Here is a 13,720-nt window from a genome sequence, read left to right as displayed (position 1 = left end):
GGCGCAGACAAGGGTGGCAATCCGCCCAGGAAGCGGTGGGAGCAGAGCCGGGGTCTCCACCTCCCACTCGGGGCTTCTGCCGGCCTCCGAGGAGCCCGCCTGGGTGCGGGGCCGGCGCCGCGTCCCTCCCGCGGGGCTCCCAGCGCTGGGCGGTGCCCGCAGCCACACCTGATGCGGGGAGCGCGCCTCGCAGGAAGCGCGCTGCAGGTGCGAGGTGCGCCCGAGACTCCGCCCCGCGCCCCCGCCCCGAGCCGGGTGCCCCGCAGCGGCCGCAGGACGCGCCGCCTCCGCCCGCGCCCGCCAAGAGGAGGAGCCACGGGCACCGAGCGGGAGGAGTCGGGAGTCGGAGGGCGGCGGGCGGAGGCGGATTTCCTGGGCCCGGCTCTCTGGGGCCACTATGGCGTTTGGGAAGAGCCACCGGGATCCCTACGCCACCTCCGTGGGCCAACTCATAGGTAAGGCTGCGCGGGGAGACACGCCCGGGCGGGCGGGCAGGCGGGCTGTGGGGAGCGCGGGGTCCGTCCCCGCTCGACTCCGTTCTCGGCCTGCGGAGGACGGAGTTGATCCCAGTTGGAGGAGATCCTTCCGCCCCCATCCCCCCAGCTTTCCCAGGGCACCCACATTCCACCAGCCCCCTTCCCGCATTACTTTCTGGGCCAACTCACCTTGGAACTCCTTTTCCCCAAATTCTCTCTCTTTTGCTGACTCCTGGGTAGTGGAACCGAACAGGTGAACCCCAAGGCATTGGCGTGGTGTGTTGGGGCCTCTACCAGGAGAGGCTGGAAACTTGTTTGACTAGAGGAAGGTTATTCAACAGGTGCGTTCACCCGCGAGCTGTTAGGCGTGTAGTGTTGTTCCATACTGTTATGCCCATTTTGCAGATGAGGGAAAGATGTGATCTCACTGTGAGAGGCTCAGCAAACCTGAGCTGTCTTTTGAGGTAAACAATGAGAATGAAAATGCTTGGCATTGGAGTAAAGGGAGGAAAGAGGAGAGGTGTCAGCTGGAGACAAAACTGGAGACAAGGGTGGGCCTCCTAGGCACCGTCCTACCTCTTTTCTATCTCCAGTGGCTATCCTCTGAATTATCTAGGTGTAAGCATAAGTCAATGATTGGACTCTTACCATCACCACCTCACTTCTCCCTCTTTTTCTTGATTCCTCCCCTTGGGAACGGGGTGTGGCACCCTGGCATATTAAAGGCAGGCAAACTGTCTGTTGGGAACTTAGTGGGATGATGAAATCGTGAGAACCTGGTACTTGGAGCAAGAAGGCTCAGACTTGCAAGATTTGAGTTACAGCCCACCTAATTGCTGTGTGACACAGAACAGACCACTTACCCTGAACCTGAGTTTCCACATCTTTATGGGACCAGGCACCCCAGCCAGGCTAAATAAGACATGGTCTCAAGCTTCAGGGAATTCACTTTCTTTTATTTTTAATTTTTTTCCAGTAAGGTGGATTGAACTCAGGGGGACTCTACCATTGACCCACATCCTCAGCCCTTTTGATTTTTTGAGAGAGGATTTTGCTAAGTTGCTCAGGCTGGTCTGGGATTTGCAATCCTCCTGCCTCAGCCTCTCAAATCACTGGATTACAGTCATGCACCACCACACTCATGTGATGGGAACTCACTTTCTTATAGGGCAGACAAGTTTGTAGTAACTTCTGTATGATACTTTTAGAAGAAAAATATAAAACACACAAAACCTATGAAAAGGGAGAGATGAACCCTGCCGGGGTCTTTGAAGGGTGAATAGGAGTTTCTAAGAAGATAAGTTTGGGAGAAGAGCAAGGAATGGAAGGAGACATCTGATAGATGGGACAACCATATATGCCTGACAGTGCAACGTTGCTCACCTTTGTCCACTGAGTGCCAAATTCTAATAGCTCTTTTCCTGGGTGGGAAGCAGGCTAAACTTGGGGGTTCTCCCAACCAAGTCCTTATTCTTCTTCCCCTTCTTTAGTCTTTTCTCGTTGTTTTGTCTTCATTTTCCTCAAAAACTATGTTATTTTCATGCTTATGGATCACACCTTTCTCCAACAAAGATATTAAATTCATTCATATAGGGTATTTCCCTTCCTAGATAGCATTTTGTTTGAGGTACTGGGGATCAAACCCAAGGCCTGGCACATGGTAGGCAAGTGCTCTACCACTGAGCTGCATCTTTAGCTCTTCTTATTCTTTCTTTCTTTTTTTAAATATACATATATATTTTTAAAAAAAATATATATATTTTTTTAGATGTAGATGGATATTTTATTTGTTTATTTTATGTGGTGCTAGGGATCCAACCCAATGCCTCATGCATGCTAGGCAAGTGTTCTACCACTTAGCCACAACCCCGGCCCCTTATTCTTTATTTTGAGACAGGTTCTTGCTAAGTTGCCCAGGCTGGCCTTGAACTTGCCATCCTTCTGCCATGGCCTCCCCAATAGTTGGGATACAGTCATGCACAATGACACCTGCTTTAACATTTGGTATTCTTGAAGAGAATGTCTAGAAAAGGGAAAATATCTGATTATTTAACGATGGGGTTCCAGGTACATTTTGCATGGAAGTCTGCCTGTGGTAGCTTTGATAGTGTAGACTAAAAGTGGTCTTGCTCAGTCATTCTGTTCTCTCTCCCTTTTTCTCACCCCCACCTAACAAGTGATTTTAAAAAACAAACAAACACGGAGATCAAGCAATTTTGGATTTCAATATAAGTTCTACCTCCTACTTGCTGTGTAACCTTGGGTAATTTCCTTAACCTCTCACAATTTGTTTAATTATGTCCAACAGTGGGTTAAATGGGATTGCAAAATAAAATACTTAGCTCTGTGTAGTTCCCCTAGTAGGCGGCTGCTGAATAAGCTCTAGTGCTGTTCTCTGAAAGTTGGGCAGATGGAGATCTAGCTGGCCTGCTGTAGCCCGGTAGCCAGGTGTTATGCTTGCAGTCTTCATTAATAGGTCACTCATTACTGTTGCAACAGCAGCACTCTGAACTTGAGTTCTGAGTGATTCCTGAATTACTGAGGATTGTTCAGGGGAAAAAAAAGGAGTCACTTTGCCCTATATAAACTTAATGGTACTTGCTGTTACACCCTGGGGCAGATTATTTAAGGGAGATATTTTTACTCTGTTGTAACTCAGACTCAACACAAGCAGCTTTTTCTTTGCAGAAAAGGCTACATTTGCTGGAGTTCAGACTGAAGACTGGGGCCAGTTCATGCACATCTGTGACATAATTAACACTACCCAGGATGGGTGAGTTCAGTGTGGTGTCCAAGTCTTTGCCTTTGATAAGAAGCATCAGATCTATAACATGTTTTTTCTTGCCAACTCTGGTTTTCTTATTGAAAGAGGATTTTTATCATCCCTTAGGGACCCTCTAGCTTTTAAAGATGTCAGGTTTTGACTTATTGGGGCAGCTCTTGCTGGGACATGTGGAATATCTGAGAATCCATTGTAATTTTTTTTCCCTCTCCTCTTTCAGTTTTCCTTAACAGTTTCAAATTTTGTCTCTGAGAAATTCGGATGCCTTGTTTTTAAAAGATTAAAAAAAAAAAATATATATATATATATATATATATATATATATATATATATAGAGAGAGAGAGAGAGAGAGAGAGAGAGAGAGAGATTGTTTCCTTCCTTAGGAATTTTTTCTGCTCTGATTGCCAGTATTTTGTGTAACTAAAAAATATTATCCAGAAACTGGTTAACTCCTGGTGGTGAACAATCTCTGGACATTCATCTTTATAACCAGGAAATGATCTAGCAGTCTTTTTCTTCCTTGTCATGGGACAGGTTGTTTTGTTTTGTTTTCTCCTTAATGCCAATATAGCCATGTTTGTGCTGTGTATATTTTAAATAATGGATGCTACTTTTTTATATACTTTTTAAACTTTAGAGAATTGAAGTTATAAGAGAAGTTATTAAGAAGGGCCTACATGGGCTAGAGTTGTGGCTCAGTGGCAGAGCACTTGCCTAGCAACATCGACAATTGAAAAAAATATTAAAAAAAAAGAAGGGCCTACTAGTTTGAATTTAGTCAGCTAAGGTTATTATAAAAGATAATTCCATTAATTTTCTTATAGGTATTCAAGTGACATTTGACAGGAAAAGATGTAATCTAGCTCATGTTGAGAAGAAAACATGACAACTTAATTATTGATTATATATTGATGGAAAGTACTATGTCACCATCACACTGTTCATGATTTTTTTTCTCTATAATCTTGTTTACCATGTTTAGATCTTCTGTGAAGCTTTTCATTGATACGACCAATTTCTTCACTGCTAATACATAAGGAGAATCTAGTAAATTCTAGCCCTCTATTTATAGTTCTTCCTTTGTAACATGATATTGAGGCATCTCAGAAGCTGACCTCCTTTGCTGTAATTCTTCCACCTTCCCTTTGCCTAGAGGGTGCTCAGGAAATGCCAGTTGACATTAAAGTGGTAACTGTCATTGATTGTCTTGGAAGTTAGATTTCCTGTAAACTGGTTCTGTGTATTGGTAGAGGAAATGGGTATAAGCATATTTCATGAGTAGTGCTTTCTGGGTAATACTCTTAGGTAAATATTTTGATTGCCACCATAAGGTAGGTGGCATTGTCTGATTGTATCCATGAGGGGAAATTTAGGTAAGAGAAGGTACATGATCTCCTGAGATGGCAAACCAAAACCAAGGCCTGGGTCTTCTGCTCCTTAGACATTTCTGTTTGCACAATGCATATTGGTTTTCAGAAAACAATTTGCATGCCTAAATTGGTGATTTCTGTGTTTATTGCTATAGGCCAAAAGATGCAGTGAAAGCTTTGAAGAAAAGAATTTCCAAAAATTACAATCATAAAGAAATCCAACTTACCTTGTCAGTAAGTACTTGAATGTTCTAAGATTCTAGGATTTCCCAAGTTATAATTACATTTTTAATCCTAGGTTTTAAAAAAATCTACCTATCTGTGTACACACACACACACACACACACACACACACACACATTCTGAAGTAACAATAGGTTAGCAAAATTTTATACACTGAATGAGTTAAGTTTATTTATAGAGAATTGCAGAATAGAGTTTAATTGATTATACTAGCATTTGATTTTGTGGAAAGAGTAGTCCTGGAGAATCAGTTTTTCCTGGTCAGGAGATAGGAACTTGTGATTAAAAACTTATAGATGCTGAACCAGTGAAGAAATGTCTTAATTAACCATAACTGAAGGTGGGAGGAATTAAAGTCTTGAAAAATGCCCCCCCACCCTTAGTTTTATATCTCCCTTGAACACTTGTGTGGAATCCTGCATGCTGGCAGCTCATTTAGTTTGAACCAAGTTCTGCTGCATGGTATCCTTGGGAAAATGTTCTTTGTTGATTTAAGCAGTTCTGTGTACTGTGTTGTCTGTGGTCTCTTACGTGACTTGTTCCCACTCCCCCCCCCCATTCTTGGCCACATGACCTCTTCAGTCCCGTTGGTGAGTTGCCCTTTTTACTTTGATATGTGTTGCAAGCTCTGCCTGCTGCCTGAGAGTGAGCTGTGACATGGCTCTCCAATTTCTTCTGCATGCCTTATTTACCTCTGCCAGGCCCCAGACCATGCATGGTTATAAGGCTCTGGTTGGCCAGCTTCATGCTACTCTGTGGGAGAGTTGATCAGGAGGGTGATGGGGCAGAGGAGAGTGCGGCTCCCTGGTTTTAGATTCACAAGGAAGAAGAAGGGTCACATCTTGTGTGCTTGGAGACTAATTCAATGAAAAGAAATGAACAGTCTTCAAGATGCAGTCACTAAAGAAACCGTTCACAGTGGAATCTGAATGTAGCTTAGAAGCATTTCCCTTTTTTGACCTCTTTTCTGTCTTTACCTCATGGCAGTGACCTCAGGAATTTCACAGAATGGAGGGGAGACATGAGTAAGGCATTTCTGTGGAAATACCAAAACAATGTCCCAGTGTTAGAAATGCCTGGCACCTGACTGATATTCTTGACGTCAGTAGAGATGGTTATGTTATTAATTCCATTTCAAAGGTGACGAATCTTAAGACTAAGCGAGGTTAGGTGATTTCACCCCCACCCAAGATTAAATGGCTATTACATAGCCTGAACCTAGTCCTCAGATTCCAAATCCCACACCCTGACCCCCAAACTACTTTGCCCCTTGGAATGAATCAGGTCTCTTAAAGAGCAGACTACTGTGTTTCATTTGTGACTCAGCTCCTTCACGTGTGTGTGTTGGGCCAGGCTCATCAGTATTGACTGAATAGATGATCATCTGCACATTCCCCTCCCACTTCTCCTAATATCCAGGAAGCCTCAACAGCTAATGGAAGGGATAGTAGAGCTGTGGTAGAAACCAGTGTAAATGTGCCCTAAAATGAAGTGGATCCAGGATATCTCAAGGCTGCAGAAGGTTAAGAGAATTGAGCGAGGAAGAAAGGGGATGGCGAATTTGGGGAATGCCACCTTCTCTGTTTCAACTCACCATTGTTTACCCTTTGTAAGGGTCTGCCTCTTTCTGTACCGTGTCTGGCTTGCTTGACATTTCTGTGGTTGCGTGTCTCTGTCTCCATGCCTTCCTCCATTATGGGTTCTTCCCTCTGGGGATGAACCAGTGCCTTCCCTGAGGAAGCTGGGTTGTGTCAGATTGTTGTGGTTCCTTTTTGGAGGGGTGACAGTGTTTCTGCTCTTAACTCAAGCTTGGACTTCTCAAGCCTTGCTCTGAGCTAGCTGCTTGTTTTCCATGAACTTGTCCACCTCATAACTGCGCCACCTCCGCCCCAAGCTTGCTGTGCCAGTGTGAGAACAAAGCAATCTAAAACCTGTACTGAAATAAGGATGAGTCACGGTGGAGGGATTAGAATACAACTTTGTTGTTAGAGTCAGAGTTCATGAAGGTCAGAGAAAAATGCATCTTTTCTCTTGAATTCCCTTTAATATCTTCGTGCAGATTTCCCCAGGCTGTGTACATAAAGGCCCAGGTACCTCACCTCAGACCAGTGCCTATGGACTGGCTCCAGAATTCAGTTGAACCAAACTGAATTATGAGGGAAATTAGTCACAGAAAGAGTCACCCAATGTCTGTCAAAGGCAATTATAAGTTTACCAATAAACTCTTTAAAAAAAGTAATCCCCCTATGTGACAATTCCATTTTATCACTATGAAGTTATGACAGCCCGTCAAAGTCAATTATACATGTTCTTCATTTTATCTGCCATTTTGGGTTCTCCATGGACTTGTTAGCCTTGATTAGGTCCTTGATGGGATCTGACTGTACTGTGATTTCTTACCATAAGTTGATAAGTTTTATTAAGGAGCCAGTCATTTGTTTTGCTTTGTTTCTGTTGTGCTGAGGATTAAACCCAGGGCTTTGTGCATGCAAGGGCCATACCTTTGAGCTACATCCTCAGCCCAAGAAGTCAGTAGTTTTGTTTTTGTTGGTTTTTTATTTTTGTTTTGGGTACTGAGGGTGGAATCCAGTTTTGTTTTGTTTAAAAAAAAAAATACTGCTGTTTGATTTTATTGCTCTCAGCCAGAAGCTAACCTATTCTTGAATGAGTCAATTGTGATAGATCTCAGCAAGGTATCATTGTTAAACACAGGAAAGTGGTTGAACAGGTTCCTGAGAATCAATGAATTAATAGACCTTTGTGGAATACCCATTAAGTAGTGAGCTCTAGTAGTTTCAGAAGTCTTGTGAAATGTGGCTCTCCCTTCAGCAGCAGTTAGAGGGGCTGTGGAGGCTGCACTGCCTCCTGTGAGTGTCATAGTAGGGTAACGTAACCATACCTTGGTATGGTCACCAAGAATGGTCCAGGTGTATTTTTCAGCTCTGATGGCTCTGAAACCTGATTGTTGTCCCTGTGCCTGGTTTAGAATTTACTATGAAAAACATAAAGCCACATAGCTCTTTTTCTTCCAGTCCTCTCTGAAGAGAATATTTCTATCAGCGGATTGGTTCCTTCTCTTCTAGAAGGAACTTCTCCATGGAAGCAAATGATCAAAATGGCTACTGTCTACTGTTTCATGTCAGGTCCTGTTTTCATGTCAGGCTCTTAGCATACATTATATTTTATATAGTCTTTAACAACAAGCCTCTACATGGAGGTACTTGTGTCCATTTTGCGTGAGGATACCCAGGTTTCAGATAGATGACTTACCCAGCTGAGCACAAAAGTAGACCAGTGAAGCTTAAAGTCATCCACTTAGGTCTCTCTTGGTCCCTTGGCTCCTTGGTTCTCTATCACACCTGAGATTATGGACTCTTGCTTCTCCAGTTTTCCAAAATGGGTTATCTAATCTCATATACACCAAAGTTAGATTGCAAAATATGTAAAAGGGACATATGTAATTTTTCCAATTTGCCACAATAGGTTTTATGACCAATCTAACTGGGCTGCTGGGTGAGTACTGGAGACATAATGGAAGAGGTGATAGAGAAGTAATTAGTCCTGACATCCTAGATTCCAATGGGAAAACACAAAGGACATGATTGCTGATCTCCAGATGTTAACATTCTCAGAATTTCACTTTGGCTCTTTGATCCTGTGCATGTGCCCCCTGGGAATGTTACCCGTTATAGTAAAATACCAGTGCTCCAAAAGACAGAAGTTGAATATTTAGAAAGAAGTTCACTATTCACTTCATTATAAGCAAAAGTGAAACTCAGAGGCAAGGTACCTACACCAAGATTCCGGTGAAGTATTTCTGTAAACTCATTAAACCAATGACACTCACCCTCTCAGCATTTCACCCATTAAAAACTTTTATCAAGTTCATTGTCATTTGTCACTCCTCTTTTCAACTTTGTCTAATCAACTTGTATTAGTAAAGATTCAACTTACTGTGCTATGGATTTTTTTCCTTTGCTTTAAAGGTGTTCCTTGGGTGTCACCTAGCTCCATGTGCTCAGCCCCTCCATTTCCTGATTGCCTTCTTGGTCACATTGCCTTAAAACTATAGCTTTCATATGGCAAAAAATGACACTAAAAATATAGAGCATGGTAGCAAGTCAAGTTTCAGGGCTACTTTTCTGCAGAAATGATAATCCCTATCCTGGTTGGTTATGGTTTCTGTGACCTCACTCCCTCAAGGTGGTGGAGTGATTTAATTTTGTTTTTAGATCACTTGTTGAAGTCTACCTTCTGCATGCAGTTCTTCCATACCAGCTCATTCTCTGATTTCTGCTCATGTTGCTTTTTGAAAATTCTTCTTTCAGGGCAACCAGTTACCCCACGTGGGTTTTTCTTCATCCCTATTTTTTACTATTTAACACATCATCCTCCTGGAAGCTTCTCTTTTGACCTTACTAATGTTGTGTTTGCCTTGTGTTGTGCTTCATTTCTGTTGCTCTTTGGTTTCCTTCTGTGAGTTTCTCTGGCCTGTGTAATAGGTAACACCAGTGTCCCCACCATTCTTCCTCTGCTTATCAGAAGTGACCTTGATGGCTCACTCTCCTGACCTGTATCTGCTCAACAGATATTCGAATGTCCCAGTTTTCTTTCAAACTAAAATATATAAATTTCAACCCATCATTTTTGTTCCTAGGAACCCCCTTCACACTACCCTACCCACTTCTAGATTTCCATCGAGGGTGTCCTCAGTCTCTTGCAGAATGAAGGCCACTTAACTTTCAGTCTTCCTTTATCCACAGTCAGGCCGAAGTCTTCCTTCATAGTTCTTCCCTGACTTTCCTCCCTTGTATCTGCCTCGTTCATTTCAGGTCTCCATACATGGTCGGGGCCTACTGGATCTTTCTTTCTTTCCAAGAATTTTCACCCTCTGGTTTCCTTTGTAAGTGCTGCCTAACAGCATTTCCAGAGTGCTGCTTTGCATACATTATCCTTTTTCCGGAGCTCCAGAGCGAGGTGTGATGGTGACAGACTAAACAGGAATTCCTGCCTTCAGGATAATGTCCAGACACTTTACACTGCCACATAAATTTCTGTGCAGTCTGGGTGACATCCTGACAGACTTTATTCATTCAACCTCTGCAGTGTGTCCCTAGTTTGCCACTCAAGAAGCCACTACCAGAGACAAACCAGAGGACTTCTGTTCCCCCTCAAAACTCATACATTGCCACCTTTCTAGTTTTTTTTCAAGCCATTTGTGTTAGTTACCTTCCTGTGACTGTTGCAAATACTTGATGTAATCAACTTAGAAAGGTTTATTTTGGCTCACGGTTTCAGAGGTTTCAGTCCATGATTGGTTGGCATTGTCACTTTTAGGCTTGGAATAAGGTTGGCTTGAATGCATGGCAGTTCAAAACCTCTCACCTCATGGCAGGGAAAAGAGAGAGAGAGACAGACAGACAGACACAACACACACACACACACACACACACACACACACACCGTGGACCTATGATCACCTTTGAGGACACACCTGCAATGATCTAAAGCTTCCTGTTGTTCCTTCCACCTATTGAAATGTCCACCACCTCCTAACAGAACCAAGTTAGGGACCAAGCCTTAAACACATGGACTTGTGAGAGACATTCCAGATCCAAACTATAGCAACACTTGTCTGTCAAAAATGTAACTCTGTACTCGTATTTTTTTTTTTTTTACTTTTTATATTCATTTTTCAATGCTTAGTTCAGGACCAGCCTTTTCCAAAAATCTTATAAGGCCACCCGGTCCTAAATAATCACACTGACCTAAATAGATCTGTAGCTAGGCTTACTGCTGTGCAATTTATTATCCAAACCAGAATGTTTGAGAGTGAGAGGATGTGTTGTCATTAACAAAGTCGGGACAACAGGGATGGAACAGGTCTTCCCTGGATAAACTGGGACAGATGTCATGCTGTCTTTAGCCCATGTGGTTTGCTCACACTTCCCACTTAGGTAGCAGATAGCGTCTACTACCTTATTTTGCTGATAATGCTGTGATAACGGTGTCCCCGCTCCCCATCAAGCCCAGCACCCGGATAGCTACATTATACTTATTCTTCCTCATATCCCTAGAACCTACCATTGTGCTATGTCTTGTAGTAGAAAGTAAATAATGTTTATTAATTAGAATGCTGGTAGAAATCATTACTTAGCAGTTTTTGCCTTATATTTCTGGGGTGATTTTGCCAGAGAAATACACTGTTTAATTTTTCTTATTTAGCTCATTGACATGTGCATGCAGAACTGTGGTCCAAGTTTCCAATCTCTGATTGTGAAGAAAGAATTCATTAAAGATAGTCTGGTTAAGCTGTTGGATCCTAAATACACCTTACCATTGGACATTCAGAATAGAATCTTGAATTTCATTAAGGTGAGTCTGTTGCCTACTTGTCACATTCTAAATAAAGGACGGTATGTTTCTAAGATTAGAGATTTAATGGGATATCTTCTGATTGTTTCAATGATCCTTCTTAACCTAGGATTGAGCCAGAGAACATTCCCATTCCTTTGTTTCTGTGGCATAATGATTTCTGGGTGTTGGATAATAACCTTTTCCTGAAGAATTTGTATTCATCTCCCTCCCTTCCTCTTAGTTTCTATTTCATCCACATCAGGAAAGACATTGATGGGTATGTTCATTTTGTAGATATAGAAACTATCTTCTGGAGCAGATAAATGACTATTTCAAGGTTACCTGGCTAAAGAGTTACTGATACTATTTTGGAATCTATTAATTTTATGTTTAGCACAGCAAAAAAATGATTGATCGTATCTATTTCAGGCTTCTATCAAGATGTTGAAGCATAGAATTCTGAGGATTTAAAGTATTTTATAATATCCTAGCCTTGAAAATGAATACTTTGTTCATGGCATTCAGAAATAGCTTTGTGTTTCCTAATAAAGGACACAGTTGTTAATTTCTCATCTTATATCACAAGTTTAAAAACTGCTTTTGCTGCTATTTTAACTCCAGAACTTTCTGTCTCTTGAACTCAGTGTTGGTCACAGGGTTTCCCAGGAGGTGTAGATGTAAGTGAAGTGAAAGAAGTGTACCTGGACCTGCTTAAGAAGGGTGTTCAGTTTCCTCCCTCAGATGCAGAGGCTCCAACAGCAAGGCAAGAGGTAGGAGGCTTTTCTTTGACCCATGTGGAGTAAGAGAATGTTACCTGGATCTTTTTATATTGTAAGCGACACCCTAGCTCAACTAAGTGGAGCCAAAAGATGAGTTTACTAGAAGGATGTGGCCACATCTTGTAGAATAACAATGGCTGAGGACCTGGTTGCTTGGTGTATTTGGGGTCTGATATGGGAGCTAGTTAGAAATGCTTCATGCCCAAATAAGTCAGAATCCTCATTTTTATAAGATTTCCAGGTGTTTTCACATTGGTGTTGATAAGCACTGGCCTAGAGCCCATGCTATGGGCTGTCTACTCAATGTTGCAGGTAAGGCATTGACTCAGGGAGTAGTGATTGGTAGAGGACATGCCTTGCCAACTGTGGCTTAAAAAAATTTAATATGAATTTATTTCCCATTTGTTTTTAATGACCTAAAGAGAGGGCAGTAATCATCTCACATGACAGTTTATCAGGCAGACACTTTGTAAAAACAAGAGCACTTTATTGAATTGTTACTCAGTTAGTAAACCGAATAGCAGCCACATTGCTATTGAATACCTGCCGCATGCTATTGAATACCTGCTCTGTTATGGGCATGTCATTTGCTTAGGGCTTTTCTCAAAATGATGGACAGGTTATCTGCTTGATGATTGAATCTGGGCTACTCAGGACTTTGGTTGAGAGTGCCTGAGTCAGCTCAGAAAGCTGGTCTTGAAGTGGCTATGTGAGTCTCATAATATTCTTCCTTTCATTCTCAGACCTCATTGACTCCACCGTCATCTGTTCCTACTGCACCAGCTCTTTCTTCAGTAATTCCTCCCAGGAACTCAACTATTACTTTGGTCCCAGAACAGGTAACAAGCGCAAAAAATATATTTGTTGTTGCCTTTTCTAAGTTCTAAGCATTGTATATACAGTTTGTTTGTTTGTTTTAACAACATTATGAGGTATATGTGCATTATTCCCTGTGGTTTAAGAGCACAGAAGACTATGGCTTGGGGATACTTCTGTGAATTACCGTGGTTGATTTCTGAGGAGAATTAATCCAGTTGCTTCTGTCTGATTCCAAAGCTCACTTTTAATTGTGCGTATCTAGTTGATTTCAGGGCTTTGTGAAGTTTTGACTATGGACTGAGACTTATGTCCATCAGTTGATTCCTGTTCCTACTGATAGGACTGTCTGAATATCATTTCAGAGAGCTCAGGAAATGGTGGTCTTTATTAATTATGCCAACTAAGTGGCATTTGCTTCTTTGTCCCTGTCCATCAAAGGGGCACATGTAACACTTGGGTCCTGCTATAAAGGAACTGTCACTGAAGATTTATATTAGTATTATTCAATTAATATTTGTATTAATATTACCAATAAACATGAAAATCTGTGTGATTAATCCCTCTTCCTCTTTAATTGGGGAAGATAAAAAAAAGGGGTTTTATTTTTTTATGCTTCTTGCTATGATGCCATCAGAGTGCTAAACATTCTCATTTTCTCCCCAGCTCTTATTGGTTACCAAGAAACTCAGGGTAACATTTGCCATTTTTTCCCCAGGTTCTTAATTCTCCTACTATGTACTTAGTACCTCCTCCTCTAATTGTTTTAATCTTTTTTTTTCCTCCCTTCATTTTTAATTTTCCTAAAGAGTAATTTTGGGTTTGTTACAAGAAATCTCAAGACCATTTATTAACAGTTTAATTCATAAAGTAATTAAATGTGTGTGTATTTGTAT

At 41.9% G+C, this 13,720-nt stretch overlaps 1 protein-coding gene across 2 annotated transcripts in view; it reads left to right on the top strand.

Moving 5' to 3' along the window:
• Window positions 1–328: 328 nt before the first annotated feature.
• Tom1l1 (target of myb1 like 1 membrane trafficking protein) overlaps window positions 329–13,720 on the top strand; it is a 43,628-nt gene continuing 30,236 nt past the window's right edge. For both annotated transcript variants that reach the window (XM_026407793.2, XM_026407794.1), the window contains exons 1-6: window positions 329–455; window positions 3,165–3,249; window positions 4,785–4,863; window positions 11,098–11,247; window positions 11,874–11,999; window positions 12,752–12,847. In XM_026407793.2, coding sequence (XP_026263578.1) covers window positions 398–455; window positions 3,165–3,249; window positions 4,785–4,863; window positions 11,098–11,247; window positions 11,874–11,999; window positions 12,752–12,847 — 594 coding nt within the window. In that variant the 5' untranslated portion in view covers window positions 329–397. The remainder of the gene's footprint in view (window positions 456–3,164; window positions 3,250–4,784; window positions 4,864–11,097; window positions 11,248–11,873; window positions 12,000–12,751; window positions 12,848–13,720) is intronic.

Source organism: Urocitellus parryii, chromosome 7 (genome assembly GCF_045843805.1).
Source record: "Urocitellus parryii isolate mUroPar1 chromosome 7, mUroPar1.hap1, whole genome shotgun sequence".
Classification (NCBI taxonomy): Eukaryota; Metazoa; Chordata; class Mammalia; order Rodentia; family Sciuridae; genus Urocitellus; species Urocitellus parryii.
Note: the sequence above shows the minus strand (reverse complement) of the source record. Positions and strands in the feature narration are given on the sequence as shown.